The following is a 24,652-nucleotide window of genomic DNA, read 5'->3' on the forward strand; positions in this document are numbered from 1 at the left end:
ATAAAGCACTGTTTTGTTGCCTTCTGCAGACTAGCATTGCACTGCAACAATGGAGTAATTCAAATTTCCTACATTTTCTGTGGAACTCAGAAATCCAGAAAGCCTAGTATAATTCAATGTGACCATGTACCCACTCTTTTGTCCTGATAGTTTTTGTACCATGAACAAAAATAAGGCCTCATGGAATGGAAAAGGGGGGATGGGGGAAATGTTTTTCCTGCTTTGGTCTGTTGAAAATATTGAATGCTTTTCTGTGTGGTCTTAAATAGTGGTTTTTATCAGTACAAAGAACTTGCAGAAAATGTAAGAAATTCATTGTTAAATATTTTAACTTCAATTTTTATTGAAATAATTGTCATAAACTTAATTTTAAGAGGCCTTTCCTTTGTTTTTGTTTTTATATGGGTGTAAAGAATGCATCCAACCTCTGGTAGATTGTTGCTTCTGGCCATGGTGGGAACAAACTGTTTATGCCTCATTCCTATGATCTGTGGACAAGTGAGCAGTCAGCTGTTTCTGTTCTGGCCTTGGCTGGATCCAGCTTTTTTTCTTGTGCAATAAAATGTAACTTGCTAATGTTCTTAATCAGACTTGCTAGAGCAAAACACTGTTCTCACCACTTTGAAAACCACCTCACTCTTTCCCAACTCTTCATGACCCCATATAGCATAGCATGCCATGTCTCCTGGAGTTTGCCAAATTTATGTTCATTGCATCAATGAACCAGTTGGACAACCATTCACCAGTTCATTTCTGCTGTTCCCTTCTCCTTTTGCCTTCAATCTTTCCCAACATCAGGATCTTTTCCAATGTATCCTCTCTTCTCATTTGGTACTTGATCAAGTTCATCTGGAGTTGTACTTGACCTCTCCTTTAAGTTGGTAGAAAACTATCCATCCTGGAATTGAGTTTCCCCATGTCTGTCCCCCTCTTTCTTCTAATCACTAGATTTCCTTCCATAGCAATGGGTGTCAAAGCCTAACTGGACTTTTTAAGTTAGAGTGTTGTTGGAATAGGAATGAATATCTCCTTCATGGACTGGGAACGAAATCAAGGCACCATTACAGAGAAATGGCAGAACCAAAAAAATGTTGCTATGGTACGTTTATGATATGCTAGGAAGAAGTAACTAGTAAAATAGCAATGCATGAACTGTATCTTCTGGTAGTGATGGCATCTGGCAATCCTCTTAAGGCAGTCAGTTTAGTGCAATGATTAAGGCACCAGGCTAGAAACCAGGAGATTGTGAGTTCAGGTTTCATCTTAGGCACAAGTTGCCTAAGATGACCTTGGGCCAGGTATTATCTCCCAACCTAGGAAGTCGTAAAAGCAAACTACTTCTGAAATTTTGCCAAGATAACTTCAGGGACTTGTCCAGGTAGCTGAAAGAAGTTGGCACTGCCTCGGAGGTATCCTCCTTCCCCAAAGTCCTACTAGCTGATGTTCTTCAGAGGGGCTGGTTGCTGGGGATCAGGCAATAAGGCCAAAAGGGGCAGTGCAGGCGAGAGAGGGCAAATATTTAGATTTTAACTCCTAGTCTTCAACTGGTAACTTTTCAGTGCAAAGCTTGCATATAGAGGAGCATTCAGTCTACACCCAAAGTGGAAAGGCTAACAGCCGTGTCTTCGTGCAGCATAACACAGGCCAGGCCGTTGGAAGAGCATCTACGTGAAGAGTTTCACATTTCCCGCCATAAGACCAGGCCCGCAAAGCCGGCCTCCCGCGCCACGCAGGCGCGCTGGCAGCTCTTTCCATTCCCCGGCCGCCGGTGCCTTTGCCTCGCCCGACCATCCCCTCCCCTCCCGCGGGCCTTCTCCAATGCCGGCCTGGGCCGGCGCCGGGAGGAGGTGCAGCAGCGCCGGATGGGGCTTTCCGGCCGCCGGCCCTGATCAGGTGGGTTCGCCGGTGAGTTCGGGGTCGCGTGTCGGTCTTCCTCGGCAGTGGCGGCGGCGGCGGCGCCTTCTCCTTCTGCGGCTTGCATCTCGCAGGGCTTCCAGGCTGTTTTCCAACCGCGGCTCAGTCCCCCTCGGTGCTGGGGTTTGCTCGGGCCTCTCTCCTGCCCCCGCCCCCGATATTCCTAGAGCAGGCCCTGCCTCCCTAACTCTCGAATTGGTCCTCCACATTATTATTTTTTTGCAGGTGAAGATAGTCTGTGTGGATGGTCTAAGTGCTCATATCTCGACCCCTTTCGGGCTTGAGCATCCTATATTATCTTCTTCCGTTCTTGGGACTTCAAATAGAAGCAAACAGGTGTGAGGGAGTGGAAGACTGTGTGTGAAGCGTCCTAGACTGCTTTAAGTTTGTATTTTGGCTAACAATTATCCAAAGCAAGCTCTACTGTTTTCAGTTTCTGAATACTGTAAATATTTATTTTTAATAAAGATACCCTTCAGTGCTTTGTGGTTCATAATTTGATTGAACTGGTGTTGGAAATCTATATTCAGAGGGCTGTAAGATTTTTTTTACTTTGTTCAAAGTGCTAAAGCATCCAGTTTTGTTTTGTTTTTTGTTACAATTTGCTTTTGGCTGATGCCAGCTAGTAATATTATGTTTCCTCTTGCAGAAATACCATAACTTTATTCTTCCAACATTAACTATGCTAAAACCCCATTATTGACTTTTATGTGCCACAATTAAACATCTATTTTATATTCCCATTGAGATAAAATAATGGTGCTGAATCAATCACATGTTATTTCTTGATAATTTCATTTATATATTAAAATCTTTTTAAAAATCTAAGAGGCCTGAACTGACCAGAATGTTTGTTAACTGAGCTGTTTACCAGATTTTTTTCAGTACAATATAAGATTTGATTTCTCCCTTTCATTTAGTGGCTCAGAAAATCTGAGGGTGTAGGAAAATACATACTAATGAAACTATTCCCAAGATTTTTACTGTCTAAAATAAAAGGATTGATCTATCCTTTCTTTTTTCAATAGTACATTTTACTTCAGGTAATTTACTTCCTTATGTGGAATGCAAACAAATGCCCCTGTTCCACCTCATTAAAAAAGCCCTGAGTGCAAATGTCACCATTAGTCTAATTTATTTTGTAATTGCATAATCCCATTGGTGGAATTAAGCAGTATTAAAATATTGTAAAGTTCAAGGAATTACACATTTCGTGAGATAGGAGTATACTTCTTCAGTGATGTGGTTTGTCATTATTTCATAATAAAATGTTTCATCCTTACTTTGCACTTAAGTACACAATCTATTTTATACATAAATATTTTCATTCATGAGGTAGAGTGAATTTTGGATGGCATCATTGTTTATATTACCAACTTTTTGGAGTTTATTAAAATTGATTCAAATTACAGTGTGTGTGTATACTACATTTATAAAAACTGCTCTTGAATTTTCATTTTTAATGTTATTTGGCACATTTTACCATTTTCTGCATTAACAAACCATAAAAGGTGATAGACTAGATAGTATGCTGATGACAGAAAAATACTTTTTCTTTTGTGCTGTTGCCTTGATGTTTAAGTTTATTAGAGAGAACACTTGTTTTAGCAGCCTTGTATTGTTGCCTATAAAAACTGGGTGCCAAATCTGTGGGGTAATTAGTCTCAGGATAGTATGTACAATTAAACCAAGCACTTTCAATTGCTTTTGAAGCAATATTTTCATCTTATTTTTCTCAACAGTAACTCTCTTGTGGTAATTGTGTTAGATAACAAGAGAATATATAAACAAATGAGGCAATATTTAAGTGTTCTGGCTTTGCTATTGTCTTAAAAGAATGCAAACTTAATTCAGAAGCACATTATAAACAAAATGGCCAGAATTGCAGCTTACTTTTCTTATGTAGTTAATTTTCCCATGTTGGCATCTGGCCTGTGTTATTTAAAAATTATTGCTTTCTTGTGGGTAGTACAAAACACTTTGATTATTCAAACAATATTATACACAAGCATCTCCTTTTCACTTACCATAAGTTTCAGGATTATGCACGTTAAAAGTGATTAAAACTATAAATTTCAGCATTAAAAGAAACAGAAAAAAATGTAATGTGCAAAAGTAAAGATTAACAGTGCAGTGCTTTATCTTCAAAAATCTAAAAGTAATATACCTATAATAAGTACAGGAAGGTGCAGGAAGATGGCTGACATGGGGGAGGGGGGAGAGATTAAACAAAATTAAAAGGTCCTTATCCAATATCAGAATTCAGCAATTATGAGCTGGTTAAAAACTTTCTATGAATGACATTGCATTTTTTGAGGAGGGTACCATGCCCACTTTGAGCAGTTATTTGCCAAATGTGAGTATGTAATAACACTGCAGAAATTATAGTTCCATGAAGGCTTTATTCTTAAAATAGCATTTTCAGTTGATGGCCGAAACAAATCAATAAAGATAGCACAGTAACAGCATCATATGCTTGGGTATTTTCAGTTAATACCAAGTGTGTTCACTGCTTTTGATTCAAAAGAAGAAATTTGCTTCAGAATACACAGAGACATGCAGGTAACTTCAGTCTGCCTCCTTTTAAAGCAAGTTCATTTTTTCTGATATTCCCCTGCTATGGATGACCACCTGCTTCTGTGAACAGATGCAGCTGTTTTAAGGACCCGCAGAAAGGTATGTTTGCACACCTATCTGTTCTGAAGCTCCTTGTTATATTTGTGTACAGTATTGCAGGTAACAACCACTTGTTCAGCATCTGGTTGAATTACAGTGGTGCTCAATGATTTCTACTTATGAAATCAGCCCTTGAAATAATGGCTGTCCCAGCATTCCTGCGGTCATGTGATTGTTATCTGAGTACTTTGTAATCGGCTTGCATTTATGACAATTGCGTTGCTCCATAGTCAGGTGGTCACTTTGTGAACTTCCCTGCCAGCTTCCTACAACTCTGGTAAGTTTCCAACATTTAGCACTGGCCACCCCAAGCCCCACCACACTTATGCCACTCAACAATGGCTTCTTGTGCACCATGCACCACCTGGGAGAAGCCACTTCTCTGCCTACTTATCAATCATCTGGGACTTCCAACTTCCTGCTAGCTTCTCCACTGACTTTTGCTGTTGGAAACCAGGAGGAGTTGGGAGGACATTCTCACTTAACAACCCATGCATTTTGCTTAACAACAGCAATGGGAGCTGCTGCTATTGTCACTAAGCAATGTAGTCAGGTGATAACTCACTTTGGAACCATATTTCTTTGCAATGAAAATTCTTGCCCCAATTACCATAGTTAACCAAAGAGTACCTGTATTGTCACTGTGTTTTGTACTAACAGAAGTATCTGGACTGTCTTCAAGAGCTGCACCTCATACGACTAATTTTTGAAATGACTTATTTGCATGATATTGCTGTTCCAAATCAGTTAAATGGGATGTTATAATACTGTGCATGCTTTGTAGCTAATGTGAAATAAATTCATGGGTATTTCCTGTGGTAAATAGGTACCTGTGGTAGAGGACCTATTTACTTATTTCCAGAACAATAGAATCATAGGACTAGAAGCGACATTGGAGACCTTCTAATTTGTCAGGGATGGAATAAGGACTCCTGCCCTTACCCTAGGCAGGAGATCTTATTCCATCCCTGATGAATGGTTGTCCAATCTTTTCTTGAGAACATCCACTGATGGCTTATATTTTTAAAACATGGCTATTCATACCTCAAAAAAAAAAAAAAAGATAACAGTGTTTGGATATCAGAATAGTAATTAAAACCCATTTTTAGTGTACATCAAGTAATATACTAATTGTTAGTAATAATTGCTTGGTTTTGCCTTGTGTGAATGGTCCCTTGAATCCCTGAGATACAAGCCATCTTCTGCAGATCATGCAGTGATGATCTGAGATATCGATACGTATTCAATCTATTTGAAATGAATAGAAACTTGAAATGAAACTGAATGAATAGAAACAATGAATAGAAAATGAAATTTTATTTTAAATGAAGATAAGATTGTACTGTATCTCTTCCTTTCCCAATTCATACCTACGTAGACTGTCCGTGAATAGAACTGGCTATTGCATTTCTATTGTTCTTATGCAAAATATCTATTGAAGAGGTAAAAAAGATAATCCCTTGATTCAAGTTCAGTTCCTGAAAAATATAGACACATCCATGCTGTTTCCTTGGCAACAATATTGAAGTGGTTTGATATTACTGTACTATTACTACCTTTTAACTTGTTTATTATTCTGCTCTGATATTTCCATATGGTCCCACTGAGCACTACTGCCTAATCTGAAAGATGAAATGGAATACTGGCTAGATGGGACTAAGATCGGCAAGGCTATTCTCATTTTCTCAGTCAGCTACCAATGTTGTCACCAGATCTGGCTCTGGAGTGAAGGTCAATATGTAAAACTGCAAGTATTAATAACAAAGAAAATGACACTAAAATAAAAACAAGGGTAGGAAACCTTTTATTGGCCAAAGGCCACATTTAACACTTTTTGACAGATAGAAGCAATAGTGAGCAAGATAATGAAGAATGGATGGAGACGTGTTCGTATAAGTGATCAGAGCCAAGATTTTGTGCTTTTTCTGTTTTTCTTTTTTTAAATGTAGTTTTAGGAAAAGTAGAAGGTTGTTTTGTACTTTTAAATGAGCTCACTCCAATGAGCCAAAACTGTACCTTTATTAGAAACTCAAGTTCTTTGCCTAGCAGTCAAAGACAAATCGTTAGGTGATACAATATTTTTTAGACTTAATTAGATTGCAGATTAGGAGCCATACATACAATAGCTGCTTCTAAAAACTTAATGTTTGCATAAGTAGAATATATACTTCTCTCTAAAATTCTGTGAATTTAAATTATTATACTCTAGTGGAATCAGATCATAATGAATACAGTGACTTATACATTGTCAGTAATGTAAAAGGAACAATCATGAGAACAAGCAAATTTGTTGCTAAAAAATCGTTGCTATTTACTGTTCGTTTGTTTTTTGAGTTCTGATACAGTATCCAAATTATTTATCAGGTTTTGGCAACTGCATTTATTTTATCCTTTTATTTTCCTAAACTACTGTGTTTACTTTAAGTTATTTAGGCTATATTTTGTCAGACTCTAATTGCAAGAGAAAAGTATTTTGGGGTTACCACTTTCATGCTCCCTTAGCATTGGCCGTGCAGTCTACAGCAGATAAGAGTTGTTAAACATTTGGAGGACATTTGTTTTTTCTTCCTAAATAATGAACATTTCGGAAAGAATGTTAATATAGCAGAAGTAAATTGAATTAACCTTACATATAAAAAGTAGAAGTCAAACTAAATTTCCTGCACTGAATTAATAGTCATGACTTATATATTCACAACATGGCATTAATAATCATAACATTTCAATAGTGCCTGAATCTAAGCAACCTAGCTTGCAGTCTTATGCACTTACATTCAGTCTATTGAACTGAATAGAAACAGTGGGTTGTACTGTAAATCTAGGTCTAGATAGGCATTCATAAAGGCATACAAAATATAATAAGTTAAAATTAAAAACAAATGATATTTTTATAAATGTATGAGAAATAAATATGTACTTGAATAATATTTACATTAGATAAGTATATATAGGATTGTAACTGTTAATGGCTGTGATACTTTATACTTTTTCTCATTTTCTGTTGCACTTTTTAAATTTTAAAGCAGTTTTATGCATAGTTTTATGTGTATTTGCATTATAATTACCTTTGTGTTTAGTTTTCTTTCATTTTCTGTTTTTAAAGCAATAAAAACAAATGCAGTTTTTCATAAAGGTATGCCTATTATATATTAATTTATTAATATCAGCTTATTAAACTTGCCAATTTAAAATCAATTTGATTTCAAAATAGTAAAAATACTGCATTATGATTTTTCTTTTTCATAATAATATTGATATAAAAACCTTGGGTTACTCTCTTTTATGCATTAGCTATGTTTTTGTTTTATCTCATAACTTGACATTTTTCAGGCTTAACTCATAATGAAGAAAATAAGTGCAAAATAATAAGTAATACAATAAAAATGAGAAGAAACAGAAGCTGCAATCTAGATAAATATTGGTATTGTATTTAGTACTTACTATGCAGCACAGCAGGAGAAACTACGCTGTTAATGACTCTTCCAAGATTACCTTTTATAAATCCAATTAAGCACAGCAAAAACTGCAGTGCTCCTTTAGTAACCTTATGGTGCAAGCAGATCTTCTACCATGATTTAGTTCTTGTAGCAGAATCGAGAGTAATGGAAGCGTCCACCATTATCAGTTCTTTTTCCTGGGTTACAAGTAAGTGAGGCAATGTGAAATTATTGTGCATTACTTGTTAAAATTCATTTGAAGTAAGGTTAGGATGTAAAATTCTGTATAAAATTAGGATTTATGAAAAGTGCAGTTATAAGAACTGTAGCCAATTTGTTGAAAAATAGACAAGTTATAAAAGAAAAATGTAGGTGTAGTTATTGAATCCATATACAAACCGGTGATTCTAATAACATTTTAAAAGTTGAAAAATATTTTTATTTTTGAAGCAATTGTTATGTACAATTCATTAATCTTCCATTATGGTTTTTTATATTCATTTTTATCTGAAAACTTGCTCAGCTTATTGTAAAATTTCTGAACATTGTTATGCTGAGCTCTGTATGATAGCATTCTGGCAATTTAATTGTTTATTGCTAAGTAATATTTTTGCTTTTAAATGTAAGGCATTTCCAAATGCTGAATAATATAACTTTATACTTTTGTGATATGTTGTAAGCCATAATAGCGGTGTTAATATTAAGTTTGAGTAAGTAAAATATATAATTAAAACAGATAGAGAATACCTTTTAGTAAGAAAATATATTTTCTTGGATATGTAGGATATTGGATATGGAATACTTTTCACTTATCACTTACGTTATTTTAAAATATTGTCCTGGGTTCATCTGGCATCTTAGAAGAAAGATTGGCCAAGTCTGGAATTTTTATTTTTCCAAAGATACGTAATTGAAATATGCCAACATTCCTAGTGTAAATCTGTGGGCTTCAATGCATACACATCACAGTACTGAATGCTGTAGTCTTCTCTGCTACTTCTCTGTATCAGAATTTCTGCCTGGAATACAGCTGACTCAGGTTTGAAGTAATGTCTGTTACCAAGGGAAAGAGCACTTCAAGTTCAAATTCCACTTATACCATTATTCAATGATAATTATTCAATGAGTGCAACATTGAGTAGGGGAGGTTCTAAATTCACTTCAATAACTAATTGGAGTACTTTACATGGTATAACTTGCCACTTATTATATATGAGATGCTACTATTGTAGATGAGATGCTACCATAGTAATTTTCTATTGATCACAACTTAAGGATTTATGAGATGAATGTCCTTGGAAGTACTATGTGTTTTGTTTGACTGTGATGCTTTTCAGGTGATTATGTCAGATACCTGAATGCTATATATCCTGAAAAGGCCCATCCATAGAGAATCTTCCCAGAACATAAAGTCTTCTATCCAAAAAGAAAAATATGTTTTATGTATTTAAGGTATTTTATTAGATTTAGATGCTTGCCAACTCCAAAGCAACTGAGTGGTTCACAACTTAAAACAACAATATAAAATACACAATAATACACAAATAAAAAATGCACCATAATGTAAAATCTTGCATTGTCCTCCTTTTTCCCCCAATAATTGTATGGCTATGAATTGCAGTAGTTCCTTTGATTTTCTTTGGTTAGGGAGTTGAAGTTGCCTGTGTTTTCTTTCCTTGATGGACTCAGATAAGATTGTGGAATAATTTTGGGATATTTTTGATTCAGTTACTATAGTATACTGAGCAATATACTGTATTACTCTTTATGTAACATATTTTTACACTTTAAAAGCTTTATTCCATTTAAATCTGTATTAAATCTCTTAGTGTTTTTTTCCTTGATAACTTCCTTTCCCAATCTCCTCACAAAATCAAGTTGGGAACAAAGTTGTGAGCATTCCTGAGAACAGATACATTATTCCTGTTACAACGTTAACATAGGTGGCAGCTAATTCAATTCAGTATCAGATTTTAACTTACAGTTGAAAACTTTTGAGTTTTACCATGGATGAAAAAAAAGTCTTGGGAGTTGAACTAGCAAAACCAAAGCATTTCTGAATGGCTAATCTTTCCTTCCTAATTGACTATTGTTAATTATCCCCCATTACCATTGACATTACCATTCACTGTCTTTAATCTGTGCCCTCAGTTATTATTTATATTCAGTATGTAACTGAATCATGTTCCTTTTCTCTTTGTTCCTTTAAAATTAAAGTTTTGACGTTAGGGAGCATGCAGAATTTAAAGAGAGAAAAAACCTGTCACAGAACGACCTCTGTAATTCCTTTGTAGTTTCAAAATTACTCAGTCTTCATTTTGTGGGTGCATGCCGAAAGAGAGTCAGAGAGAGAGAAAGAGAGATTCAAAAACAATATACTGCTTAAAAAAGTATTGTTAAAAAAGCAAAGTAATTTTTTCCCCTATTCTTAAACATTCCTTATGTCCTGTTTTGAATTTTAAGATTATATGTAAGTACTTTTATTTTAACCTGACCTACATGTCAAGCTTCAGTAAGTATTAAAACCATAAGATTTTATATAAGCTTAACATCATAATAAAATATAATGTAATCCTCTTTTATAAGTATCATATAAGCTCTTAATAACCACCTGTTAATTCCAAAATCTTTTTTTTCTTTCTTGTATTATTTTGCATTTTTAGCATACATATACACACCGACTCTCTTTCCTTATGCTAGTGAAGTAATATTGATTCTTAAAAGGAAGTTTCAGCTTCAGCCTTGCATCGGTCTGCAATAAAACTTTATTGATTATATCTTTGTTTTTGCAATCTGGACTAAGCCAGTCTGGAAAGTATGGCATCTTTTCACATGTTCCATGGCAGGTTCAATATTAGGCATCAATGGGTATCTGCCAAGGGCAGATTATAATGAAGCAGGAGTGTTCTGTAACTTGTTCTTTGTTGTTACTATTTGGTCACTTGCCCTCATTGATCTTGTAAACAATGATAGGAGTGAAAAATACACCCCCTTCATTTGCATAGGTAGTTATATCCTGCAATATTCTAAGTCTAGGAGAAGAATGAAGAGAATGTGGCCTGTATATTTTATATGGTCCACCAACATCTTTGAACATTTGATTCATGGACTACAGGGGTGTCAAACTCAATTTCATTGAGGGCTGCATCAGTGTTGTGTTTCACCTCAGAGGGCCAAGAGTTGGCATGGTCATGATGGGCATGACACAGGACTCGTGTCGGAGGCACCTGTGGTGATTAAGTGCTAATGCAGAACTTCCTTAAGACCCTCACTCTCATTATAATCTCCCTCCATCTCTTCCTTCCTTCTTTTTCCTTCCCTCTTCATTCTTCTTTATTATTCCTTCTCCTCTTTCTTTATTTTTCCTTCCTTGCTCTCTTCCCATCTTTCCTTCTTTTTTTTTTTTAATTTCCTCTCCCTTTCTCCATTTTCGCTGGCAGAGGCACTGTGGGCTGGTCCTTTGCTATTTCCAGGCTGGTCCCATGGGCCGGATTGAAGCACCCCAGAGGCCTTGAGTTTGACACCCCTGATGGACAAGGTTTTTGCACTACATTCTGTTGAATTAGGATATGTAAGCCTATATCAGTTGATGCATAATTTTGATTCATATGGACCCAGTGTTACCTTGATTTTAAAAACTTGCCAATTGCTTATGACGGGCAATTCATAAACAGCTACTGAACCATTCTGAGTTATGTTTTATATTCGTAATTCACTTTGTTAAAAGGAATATAACTGATGATTCTTAAATAGAGAGGATAAAAGAGGAAATAGGTTTAACAAAGAACTGAGATTAAAATTCTTGATGATTTAGGCTCTGCAAGAATTTTTTTCCTGCAACCTCCTAAATACTATTTGAGAACTGTACATTTACTTAACAAGGTATATTAAATCTGTTAATGATTATCTGGCCAATAAAGCCAAACCTAGTGTTTAGAAAATCAAAATAACAACTGAAAGAATAGTGCAAGGAATATAGTGCTAGATACTGAAAGTAAGTTAAAGAAATCTGTTAAAATGATGCCCATAATCTTAACACCATATTTTTTTGAGAAAAAAAGAAAACAATTATTGCAAACAAATTATACCATTGAATATATACCATTACTCAGTCTTACTAAAGATAGAAGCATTATAATAAAATATCTGCTGAATAGCACAGTAGATGGACAGTAGACTATAATTTTCTAATGCAAATCTTTTTATACATTAATACTATGATTCTAAATATAATGCTTTACAAGAGAAGAGGAAATCTATAGAATAGGTATTGGGATTAAATTATTTAAGTCTTCATGAAATAACAATATTCCTGTGCTTTTTTCATAATACTATGTTTATTATTAATATCTATGGTGAAATCTTTATTTAATGGACTGCTGGGGATGTTGATTACTTCCAACTGCCCATTAAAGTACCTCATTGCGGAGAATTACCTCATATTTATGGTGACATCATTTATTACCACTTATGTCTTAAAGTTAACAAATTTAACAGTATCGATTATTTTGATTGTGTGAGACATATTCATTACTTTGGTGAGATGTCCACCAGAAATCTGCTCCAGAGTATCAAGGTTTATTAAATGTTAACTTGTCAAATCAAGGTTTTGCTGTGCTGCCTTTTCATAAACAGGGGTGGGATTCTACCGGTTCCGTCCATTTCTATAGAACCAGATGTTATGATTCTGCTCAGTTCGGAGAACCGGCAAATCATGCCACTGGCTGGCCCCGCCCCTTCCCCTCCGGGCCACTTGCCTCTGATGAGGCTGAAGATATGTTGCTGGAGCTGCCGGCCTATCCCATTTGGAAGATATTGAGATTTGCTGTTGCTGACTACGTCCTCCATGCTTCCGAAATGAGGTAGATCGATTGGGAAGTGGCTGGTGTGTGTGCGTGTGAAATTATTAAGCCTCCTTCCTATAAAATCCATTCAGAAAACAAAGGAATTCTGGGAATTGAAGTCCACATGTCTTAAAGTTGCTAAGCTTGAAAACATCAGAAGTACAACTTCTTGTGAGCCTGGGTTATTTTCCTGCATTTTGGGAAGAAGAAAATTATCCTATGTGCTTGGTGCAGAGATGCAGCTGAAATTTAGTTAGATGCTAATTGGAAGGTTAAAGCAGCAGATACAGATAGTCTTTGACTTACAACTATTTGTTTAGCCTCCATTTAAAGGTACAACAGCACTGAAAAAAAGTGACTTATATTCCTCCCCCCAAGGGACGGACAGAGAGAGAGAGACAGAGGGAGGGAGGGAGGGAAAGAGACAGAGACAGAGAGAAAAGTGGGGGGGAGAGAGAGACAAGACACACAGACACACAGAAAGAGAGAGAGGGAAAGAGACAAGAGACACAGAAAGAAAGAGGGAGGGAGGGAAAGAGAGAAGACAGAGAGAGAAGACACATAGACAGAGAGAGAGAAAGGGAGGGAGGGAGGGAAAGAGATGAGAGAAAGAATGGAAAAAGGAGAAAGAAAAAGATGAGAAAGGGAAAAAGAGAGAGAAACATGTTTAAAAGAAAATAGAAAAATTGCTCTTTGAGTGTTTAAGGTTGTAGACCCCGGGTTAAGCAAACACCATGGTCATTAAAGTGAACCTTGTGGTCATTAAGCAAACACTGTGGTTGTTAAACAAGTCCATTTTCCTCAATGGGCATTTTTAACAGGAAACCAGAAGGAATTGTTGGAAACTGGCAAAAAACATAGAAAACCTCAATCACAAGACTGTGTGGGATGTTGTAACTGATCATAAGTGTGTGTGTGTGTGTGTGTGCGGGCGTGTGCGCATGGCTGTCAAAACACCCAAAACAGGTCAAGTAGCTCTAGGGAGGTCAGTCATAAATTAGAACACTTGCTAATCAACTGGCCATTAAGCGAAGACCACTTATTGGTTTGCTAGTCACATGGCCACCTAGCCACGCCTACCCCAGTCACATGACCAACAAGCCACACCCAGCCAGCCACATGACCACCTAGCCACACCCACAAATTAGGCCACACCCACAGAATAGGTTAAGAAATTTGAATCCCACCCTTGTTCATAAATATATAGTCAAAACAATATACAACAGAAATTAAATATATGCAAAACAATAACTTAAAAAGATATTAAAGCTGTGAAACACCGTTGAATCAGTTAGTTAGAATACATTATTGGCTAAATAGGATTGGACACACAAGGAATTTGTCTCCGGTGCATAAACAAGGTAATATAATCAGTGTACATACAAACAACAAGGTAATATACCAATAGGAAAAGATAGTAGAAAATATGAGAAGGATAATGGTAATACAGCCATACTACATGGGTAAAAGCCTTAGACACGAGAAAATACTGTGGAAATTAGGTATTCATCAGAGTAATGGCATGAGGGAAAAAATTGTCTTTGTGTCTAGTTGTTCTAGCATGCTATGTGCTAGGGGAGGAGTTGAAACAGTTTATGTCCAAGATGTGAGAGGCCTGTAGATATTTTCTCAATCCCAATTGGCTCATGCAGCAGCTCTTCAATGGAAGGCAGGCTGGTTACAGGTTTTTTTTCTGAAGTTCTAACTATTCATTGATAGAATTAGTTGTGCTGAAACAGTGGACAATATTCTGCTACAGTATAAAAGTCTATATGTATTGTAATTCATTTCTAAAATGTTGACAGTAGCACTTGTCTCTGAACGTATATTTTATACTGAGGAGAGATACAAGAAAAAAAACCTTCCCTGCATGCCTGAGAAGTAGGCTTCTGTGAATGGGAATGCCTTAGAAATAGATCTCTTCTGCTGGCTTTAATGCTCACATTTAACACAAAACAGGTGATCGCTCAGATGGGCAGACCTTAAACTATTTAAAGCGTTGAAAGTTGAGACCAGAATGTTGAATGTAGCTAGAGAAACTATTTGTCCCCCCACAAAAGAGGAAATACTGCTAGTTCTCAAATTATAACCATAATTGAGCATGGCAATCACGATCATAAATCATGATGGTCATAAAGCGGATTACCAAGTGACCAGACCCAATTTTACAATCTTTTCCATGGTGGTCATTAAGTGAACAACTTAGAAACAACAAACAATACATTGTTTCCTATGGGCCAGTTTTTGTTGGAAACCGAAAGTAAACCATCATAAATTCTGGTCACATGACTATGGGGCCCTGCAAACCCTAATTGAAAGAGTCATGTTGAGGACTTTATTGGAATAACACAATAATACAATTTATGTATTCTTGAGCAACTTTTCTATATTTTTAAAGTCAGCTCTGCAGCTTCTTTATGGTTAGTCCCATATCTAGTGTGGTGTAGCTCAGGAGTGTCAAACTTCTGTCATCACGATGGCATCATGTGACATATCGGAACTTTTCCCCCCTTCACTAAACTGGGCATAGGTGTGGGCAGCGCATGATGCATCTGGCCCACGGACCACTCTGGTGTAGCTAGTATTATGCTCTAAATGCATTTAAATGATATACATACATTTAAATAATAAAGGCATACATACATACATTTAAATAATGAAAGCAAAGTTAATTTTCTAGATCAGAATGACTCGGGAAGTATAGATGGAACAGTGTAGTATAATAGTTGGACATATCCTTCTTACTACTGCTAGAACTTTGAGCAATAAATTTGGATCTTTCAGCTCAAAACTGGCTCTGCCATGATTCCTTTTAGAGTAACAGATAACATAATCAGAGTTGGAAGGGATCTTGTAGGTCATCTAGTCCAACCCCCGCCCAAGCAGAAGACCCTAAACCATTTCTGACAAATGGCAGTCCAATCTCTTCTTGAAAGTCTCAAGTGAGGGCGCTCCCACAACTTCCGAGGGCAAGCTGTTCCATTGGTTGATTGTTCTCACTGTCAGAAAGTTTCTCCTTGTTTCCGGGTTAAATCTCTTCTTGTTCAGTTTCCATGCATTATTCCTTGTCTGGCCTATAGGTACTTTAGAAAATATCTTGACCCTTTCCTCTCTGTGGCAGCCCCTCAGGTATTGTAAGACTGCTATCATGTCTCCCCCGGTCTTTCTCTTTCCTAGACTAGCCAAGCCCAGTTCCTGTAACCGTTCTTCGTATGCCTTACTTAGTCTCCAGTTATCTTACTTAGTCTCCAATTATCGTGGTTGCTCTTCTCTGTACTTTTTCTAGAGTCTCAACATCTAACAGTATGTCAAATCCTCATCTAAAAGACAGGTTTTCTACTGACTTACAGAACTTAAACAGCAGCAGCCTTTCTGGATTAATAGAATAGAATAGAATTATTTATTGGCCAAGTGTGATTGGACACATAAGGAATTTGTCTTGATGCAAATACTCTCAGTATAAATAAAAGAAAAGATACATTAGTCAAGAATCATAAAATGCAACACTTAATGATAGTCATAGGGTACAATAAACAATCAAATCATACTAGGAAACAGTCAGTATAGATCGCAAGGATACAAGCAACAAAGTTACACTCATACAGTCACAAGTGGGAGGGGATGGGTGATAAGGAGTGATGAGAAGATTAACAGCAATAGTAGTACAGACTTTGTAATTGTTGAACAGTGTTGAGGGAATTATTTGTTTAGCAGAGTGATGGCTTTCGGGGGGGGGAACTGTCCTTGTGTCTAGTTTTTCTAGTGTGCAGTGGTTTATAGCATCGTTTTGAGGGAAGGAGTTGAAACAATTTATGTCCAGGATGTGAGGGGTCTGTAAATATTTTCACAGCCCTCTTTTTGATTCGTGCAGTATACAGGTCCTTGATTGAAGGCAGGTTGGTTCATTCTTGTCATGTTCACTTTTATCTACAACGTTAACTCCAAACAGTGTTAAATATTCTGTTTCTTGAAATTAGGTGAAGATACCATTATTCCTGAACGTAATCTGCATATTAGAGTCATTGCTGTCCCAAATAAATTATTTTACTGAGCATTTCCATTCATTCTTTCATAAAAGAGAATAAAATTATGAATTAGCAGCCCTGGAGCTGAACACCTGTTGGCCAGAATCATCTTCTGGAAAAGACCAGACAGAAAGAAAAGAACCAGATGCACTATCTTGACCACAAAGCCCTATTTTGTAAGGGGTTTTAGAAGGAAATGATGATTCACCACAGGGAATTTCACTTCACTTTTAAAGGAGTGAAGAGAAACAAGACAGCCTTCTCCCCTTATAGATCTCATAACTGGTATTGACCATAAAATTAAAGTACGGTAGTCTCAGAGCATGACAAAAAGTTCAGTTGACTTGGATCCTGCCAAATAGTATCTTTCACACATGATCTTAGGAAATGATAGTAATCAGTGTAATGAGTGGAAAAATTTCCATTTCAGCTATGCTTCTAAGATTAAAGATAATTTTGGTAGAGAATCAATCTTGAGGGAAAGAGGCAAAAACTGTTATACAAATAAAGTGGGATGAAATATTCCTTAAGTTGTGTAAATGAGATAGTGTTTGGAAAGTCAGGCAAGCTTCTCCCTGATTTGATATAGTTTCTTATCTGTGAGAGAAATTAGAGGTGCACGTTGCCTAGATAAGTGTAATTGATCTGATTTGCCAGCAGCTAATGATCCAAAGGCATATGGCTTCATTATCTCTGCAGGAGAATTAGGAACATAACCTGAAATAACATGCCACATCTCTTGAGCGAAAACAATCTGAAAAAAAATTGTTGACATGAACGTATTTCTAATAAGTATTGTTTATAATTTATAGTATAAGCAATTGTCTTTTTCCTCTTTTCCAGAAAAGAAATGTTTTTAATAATGAAAAAAACATCCTAAGAATCAGACTATTTCATTAATATACAAATGTAACATTTTTCACATTCTGTAAGCATAAAAGTCTTCTCTGTGTTCTAGAAAATTAAGTGGGAATTGGATTGGTATACAGTTCAGTATTCCATTGAAAGTAGGAAACTCACTAAATTATGAATGGCATGGTTATCTTTGTTAAGAAAGCATGCAGCTCACCCTTGCCAAAAATTATGAGTGGGTTCCCCACCAACATAAAAAAGTAAAAACTACCATGTAACTCCTGAATACCCTAACTACTTTGCATCATCAAATATAACCCTCTTCAACTGGAAATATTACCAATCTCTAATTAATTTGTTTATAATTCATATTTAAAGCCATCTGGATTATTCCATTATTTTGGAATTTTAATAATGTCCAGTAGAACATTTTGCCCCATGCTTGGTCTTTTGTTTAAGAATGTAGAGCTCAAACTTGAAAACTACAAGTAGTCCTTGTTTAGTAACTACTACCGTAGTATTATATGACAGTGATAAAAAAAGTAATTTTATGATTAATCCTCACATTTACGATCTTTTCAATCTGTAAAGTAAAGGAAAGCTGAAGTAAAATTATAAGTACAGATTTACTTAGCAATCTATTTGTTTAACAACCTAATCCCAATTTGGTCACTAAATGAGGACTACCTCCACCAAATAGAGCATACAAAATGCTATTTAACTGTAGCAGCATTTCAATACCAAATATTATCTTGTTATATTTTGGAATAAATGCTGTTGTTGTGGTAAAAACCTGATTAGTGGTATGAAAGAAAATAGTAATTTGAAGTGCTGGCTGAGATAAGTTCTAAGTTGTGAAATTGGTTTATTGAATATTACATGAATAGTGAGGTTTCAATTCCAATGCTTGTTGTAGCTTGGCACCCTCAATCCATTAGCAATTTATTAATGTTTTATAATGCTTTATACTATATAAACTGAATGCCATGCAATTAGTCAACTGGAGACCTCACCAGTACTAGAACTGAGAGTTTAAGAGAGAAACCCCCTCTCGAATTTGAAGTAAATGCCTTAAAAAAAATAAGAAAAGGACCACCATGAACTACTATTGCCTACCCCAGCTTAATTTAGATGTGTAAGTTCATAAGAGCTTCAAGCTCCTTTGGCTTAGATAGTTTTATTAAGAACTGTATCTATATGAAGTGATAGCACCCCTTAAAAGCTAACATTACAATAAAGAATGTTACAGCACTCTAACATTACAGTGAACTCAATAAAATGGTGCTCTAGATAGAAAAAAGGAACAGAAAAATCTCCTTTCCTCAAATGATGAAATGTCCTAATCAAAGTACATTAACACATAGTTTATAGAATTGCCAAATAAAATGTGATGGATTTAAAATTGGATTAAATACATCCGGAAGAAATGAGACTTATTCATGACAACATAAAACCTAGGAAGTTAAAAATAACCTGGTGGTAACCATATAGTGAAAGGATTTTTTTGGTATGTAGACACATTTTGAAATGAAATATTTTTAATTAAAAGACAGATTGAAACAATGTGGACCTTTACTCTTCGAAACCGAAATAATCTTGTAGGCACTTATTATTTGAGTTAGAGCTTCCAGGTTCATATTCGATGCCAAAAAATCTTTACAGCTAACTTTGTGTTTGAGAAAATCAAAAGATATACTAACATCTTGGATTTTTTTTATCATGTTCTATAATCCAAGAAAGAAATGTGTTTTAAAGAAACATCAATTCTGTAAATATATTATTTAAATAAGGCTTGAACTGTATTTTTAGACTAAGGTGCAGATGTGATTCTTGACAGGTACAGTTGCTGAAAAGTACAATCAATATGATTGGTCTTTGTGCATTTAATGTTTTCCATTCTCTGTCACATTAAAAACTGCAATATGTCAGTGACTTTGGTGAGATTATAGGTGTTTCATCTAAATCTGGGAACAGGTAAAGAATTTAGCACAGTTACATCTATTATTGAAAGAAATTGAGGGGTTTTTCCAGGGTTTTTTTCTTTTCTCCTACTGAAACTTCCTTATTCTGAAGGAAAATGAAAGTATATGAAAATATTATCCTTTTCCCTTGTATTATTCACTATTACATTATTCACTATATTTCTCTATGCCTTTCTATCCTTGTAAACCAGCCTTCTTCTCACTGTTTCCATTCATTGCTTCATATGGTACCTTTATTCTTTAAAATGGTCACTTCTCTGAGAATATCTTCCACTCGGTTCAATCATGATTTTTTCTGATTCATTTACTTTTTTTTCATATATTTGTTTTATAATTCAAATCTCGTTCATTCAATAATGACACTGTGTCTGTGTGTCAATTTTGATTATTAAAGTGACGCCAAATGCAAACTAAAAATGAATACAAACTAAATATGAGCCAGCAGCGTGCTGCAGCTGCCAAAAAAGCCAACCCAATTCTAGGCTGCATAAACAGAGGGATAGAATCAAGATCACATGAAGTGTTAATACCACTTTATAATGTTTTGGTAAGGCCACATTTGGAATACTGCATCCAATTTTGGTTGCCACAATGTAAAAAAGATGTTGAGACTTAGAAAGAGTGCAGAGAAGAGCAACAAAGATGATTAGGCAACTCGAGAATAAAACATATAAAGAATGGTTGCTGGAACTGAATATGTCTAGTCTTAAAAAAAGAATGACATGATAGCAGTGTTCCGAAATCTCAGGGACTGCCACAAAGAAGAGGGAGTCAAACTATTCTCCAGAGCACCTGAGAGTAGAACAAGAAGCAATGGGTAGAAACTAATCAAGGAGACAAGCAACTTAGAACTAAGGAGAAATTTCCTGACAGAACAACTAATCAGTGGAACAGTTTGCCTCCAGAAGTTGAAAATGGTTCAAAACTGGAATTTTTAAAGAAAAGATTAGATAACCATTTGTCTGAAGTGGTGTAGGGTTTCCTGCTAAGCAGGGGGTTGGACTAGAAGACCTCCAAAGTTCCTTCCAACTCTGTTATTCTATTCTAAAAAGAGAGAGAAAAGAGGAGATTGAATAAAAAGTGAAAGAAAAGTAATATAATAAAGGCAAAAATATGTAAAGAAGTGACTTCCAACTTTCACGAAACAAATGTATAGTAACTCTCCACCCCCTCAAAGATTACAGACAGTTATTTCTGAACAAGTGGTGGTTAGAACCAGTTTAGGAAGTTCCAGCTAGCACACCCATGATAAAGTGATTGCCATTTGGGAGCTTGGCAATTGGTTTCAGAATCCATACTCACGTGATTATGATTTGCATCCAGAACACAGGTGGGATTTTTCCCATCCTCTCCTTGTCTGGAGAGATTCCAAAGAGCTGGTCTGCTCACCTGTTCTTCATTCTTTGCTGTGCTCCACTTTGCAGAGCGGTTTTCGGTTCCCTATTCTTCCCCTGGAAGCCCATTTTTGTATTCACTTCCCATTCATTCAGAATCCATTCATTCTTGACTCTTTCTCTCCTTGTTTTAACACACATATTTTTTTAGTACTGTGTTCATAACTTATAGCAGAATAATTGTTTTCTCTGAAATAGATTTATCAAAGCATTACAATTTATTCCAGAACTCATATTTAGCTCTTACATTATCACCATTTGCTGACTACAAATGTAACTATCACTGGATTCTTCTCTTCATTTTTTCAAACTTTAATTTTATTCTTTCATTCATAATTAAATTCGTACCTTCATTTTCTGGCGTATACATGTCCCCAACACCATTCCACAAGATGAGACTTCCTTCATTTGGATCTATTGCATTTTTTCTTTTTACTCTACAGACAGTCCAGCGATTCTATGTTAATTTTATTTTGTTAATCTTGTTTACCATTTATTTCTCTTACATCTCATTAGTAATATTTGTAATGTAACATTTTGAAGACTAAATTTTAAAGAATGTCAGCAATTAAAATACTTACAAGCTGCTTCAACATATTCAACTGAAAATCCAGATCATTTGAATCTAATCTGTATGATTGACATACACACACACATATATAGAAAAACACATGCTTAAAAACATTTTAACAAAATGTTAAAATTTTGTTCCTACAGGTACTGCAATGGCTGCTGGAGTCGTATTGCAAAATGAGGCACCTTATAGTTCTTTGATAACCAGTAGCACAGCCATGAATACAGGTAATTACTTTTTAAATAGATTATGTTTAGCAGATAGGACCAATAGTGGATAATAATAGGGATGAGATTGAATTTACCTAAACACTGAATGCAGAGCTGAAGCAGGTTGTTTCAAGTTGATTTTATAAGTCCATCAGTTGAAATAGGATTCAGGTAAAGAATAAAAAATGTGAACAGATTTTATGAATAATTCATCACTACTAATCAGTGCCAAAATTGCTACAACCTTTCATCTTTGTTTTAGGATTCAGGGGAGGAAAAGGAACTAAGTGATAAGTCTATAGTGGGAGTATTCTTTCTAAGCATATAGCAGCTTATGTAATACAACTTGTCATTTTTTTACCTTTATAATTCAGTTTTTTATGGTATGGCAAATCATAATTCCTATTTTTCCTCTTCCTGAAGAAAAATATTCCCTGCAAGTTGAATAAACTTGTTACATCATAAGTAGGCTGCCAGTGTTCATGCCGAATGAAGCCCGGAGTGCTGGCTCTCTGCTTTGTCTTTGCATGGACTGTTTATGTAGGACAATATAGGGAGCTCTGTCTCACTAATTTGTCCTACATGAAACTGGTTAAACTGCCTCATGCCTCCGTTGGGTAAAACACAGGAAAATTGAAGGATCACAACTCTTGTAGCTGGTCCAAACTTGACAATGGAAATGGAGTAGGGAATGGCCATAATTTTACAACCTTCTTACCCAATTTGAATGGTTTTGTTTGTACTAATGCAATATAGAGCTGGCAGACTTGCACAACTTAAGAAGTGAAAGGGCTGCATTGATAAATCAAAAATAATTATTGACCACAAAGGAACAGCTTACATGCCAATCAACTGTTTGGCAAATATCTCATGTGCATATCTTTCACTTCTGCTGATATTACTTCCCAATTGTCCTATGTTCTGTTCAACTTACTTAGTCTGTTTTCTGAGTATTAAAAAGTTATTATTTGAGTAGTATCAGAAAGCAATTTTTTTCTTAACTTATTACAACACAAATGTTTATCTTAATTGATACTTAAAAGCCATTTTACTGTGGATTTCAACAAAAAAGCGATGTGATAATATCACAGTTTCCCCAATTTCTTAGCTATTTAGCTTGTTTTTTGCTTCATATATTTTCAACCTTGACATCAGGTTGGAAAATGAGTAACTGCAACAGAAGGAATAGTGAAATAATTCTATGTATTAAAAGGTTAATACTGACAACAGAGGAGAACAAATATTCATTGTTACAATTTGTAATTCTGATTCATCTCTTTGGCAGAAGCTTTTAAGAACATTGAAGATTTTTACAAGTAATAATCTCTTTGTGTTCATATAGATTTTCTATGACAGCTAAAAATTAAACGGGAGAACTAAGGATGATCTGTGTTTATATGTGTTCTCTTGTCTCAAACTTAGTTTAACAAAATAATCATGATTTTGAAATTCATTTAAACTAAATTTGTTTCTTTGCTAGTCCAAATATAGTAGCAATGTCAGGTTTATTTTAAATACATATACATATACATATACATATACATATATAATATCTGTATATATATACATATATAATATCTGCTGATATTACTTCCCAATTGTCCTATGTTCTGTTCAACTTACTTAGTCTGTTTTCTGAGTATTAAAAAGTTATTATTTGAGTAGTATCAGAAAGCAATTTTTTTCTTTACTTATTACATATCAATTAATTAATTAATTAATTGATACTTAAAAGTATCAATTATTTATTTATATATATATATATATATATATATATTCTGAGGTTCTCGCGGGTATTTGTATGTGGATCTTTGGTTATTCGGTTTTCTCCCGCATAAGATTGGAAGTATCTAGGCAACGTTTCGATGAAGTCTCATTCATCATCTTCAGGCTTCTGTCTTCAGCTCTGTGCTTCTCAGAGTGATGTGAGCTTGCAGCTGCTTCTTCCTTTTAACTGCTAGTGGGGGTGTGACTTGATTGGGTGGGGGCTTGGCTGTGTTCTGATTGGGTGGGGGTGTTCTCATTGGTTGGGGGTTTGGCTGTGTTCTCCCTCGAGCCGCTCGGAGCATCCAGAGACTGGGATGTGCTTCTGAGTCCTCTTCTTGCAGGCTGAGCTTCAGATGCGGAAACGCTCCGCCCCCTCACGTGGCATCGCGCAGCTCTCCCCAGTCTTTTGCTCAGCCTCGAAGAGTCAGGCTGTATTTCAGAGAGCTCCTTGGCTGATACACAGAATTCTTTACAATTCCAACCTTCTCTTCTTTATAAGGTTTGCCTTTCCTCCCTCCTCCTGCGCAAAGGGTCTGGACTCAAGGGAAATTTTTCCCCGTCCCTGGGGCGAAGCTGCGGGCTCGCATCGCTATTAGCGCGACCCCCACCCTTATCAGATCGCATCGCTGCCTCCGCGTTGCCTCGTGGCACGCATTTTTGCTTATCGCTGGATTCCCCCCACCCTAAACGCCGACCGGGAGGGTTATCGCCCTAGGGCCCTAGGCGCGCTGAGCTGACCAGCCAAGCCCTCCTTTTTCCGTCCCGAAGCGTCCCGACAGTTCAGCTTGCGGCCGCCATTTTGGCTCCGCATCGTGGTCGGGCGCCATTTTCGACTTCTATACAATTATAGCTGCGGTGAATTGGAGCTCCAGGCCTTGGGTCAAAGCTTTGCTGCCCATTGTGATCTGCCTGGCTCGCTCCTTTTATTGCTTGTTGGCCTCCCGCAGCCCTTTTCGGCGAAGTTGCAGCCCCCCTCCG

At 36.1% G+C, this 24,652-nt stretch overlaps 1 protein-coding gene across 5 annotated transcripts in view; it reads left to right on the forward strand.

Moving 5' to 3' along the window:
• The first annotated feature begins 1,639 nt into the window (after positions 1 to 1,639).
• Positions 1,640 to 24,652, forward strand: part of PTPDC1 (protein tyrosine phosphatase domain containing 1) — a 47,078-nt gene continuing 24,065 nt past the window's right edge. The window contains exons 1-3 of one of the 5 annotated variants that reach the window (XM_087954808.1): positions 1,771 to 1,893; positions 4,405 to 4,590; positions 21,842 to 21,925. In XM_087954808.1, the coding sequence (XP_087810934.1) occupies positions 21,850 to 21,925 (76 nt within the window). In that variant the 5' untranslated portion in view covers positions 1,771 to 1,893; positions 4,405 to 4,590; positions 21,842 to 21,849. Of the gene's footprint in view, positions 1,906 to 4,404; positions 4,591 to 8,132; positions 8,236 to 21,841; positions 21,926 to 24,652 lie in introns of those variants that run through there. The other 4 variants (XM_026676707.2, XM_087954807.1, XM_087954806.1 and 1 more) reach the window with 4 other exon arrangements.

The sequence above is a fragment of the Notechis scutatus genome, chromosome 2, assembly GCF_049901735.1.
Source record: "Notechis scutatus isolate UNSWTSFEM ecotype Mainland chromosome 2, rNotScu1.2, whole genome shotgun sequence".
Lineage (NCBI taxonomy): Eukaryota > Metazoa > Chordata > Lepidosauria > Squamata > Elapidae > Notechis > Notechis scutatus.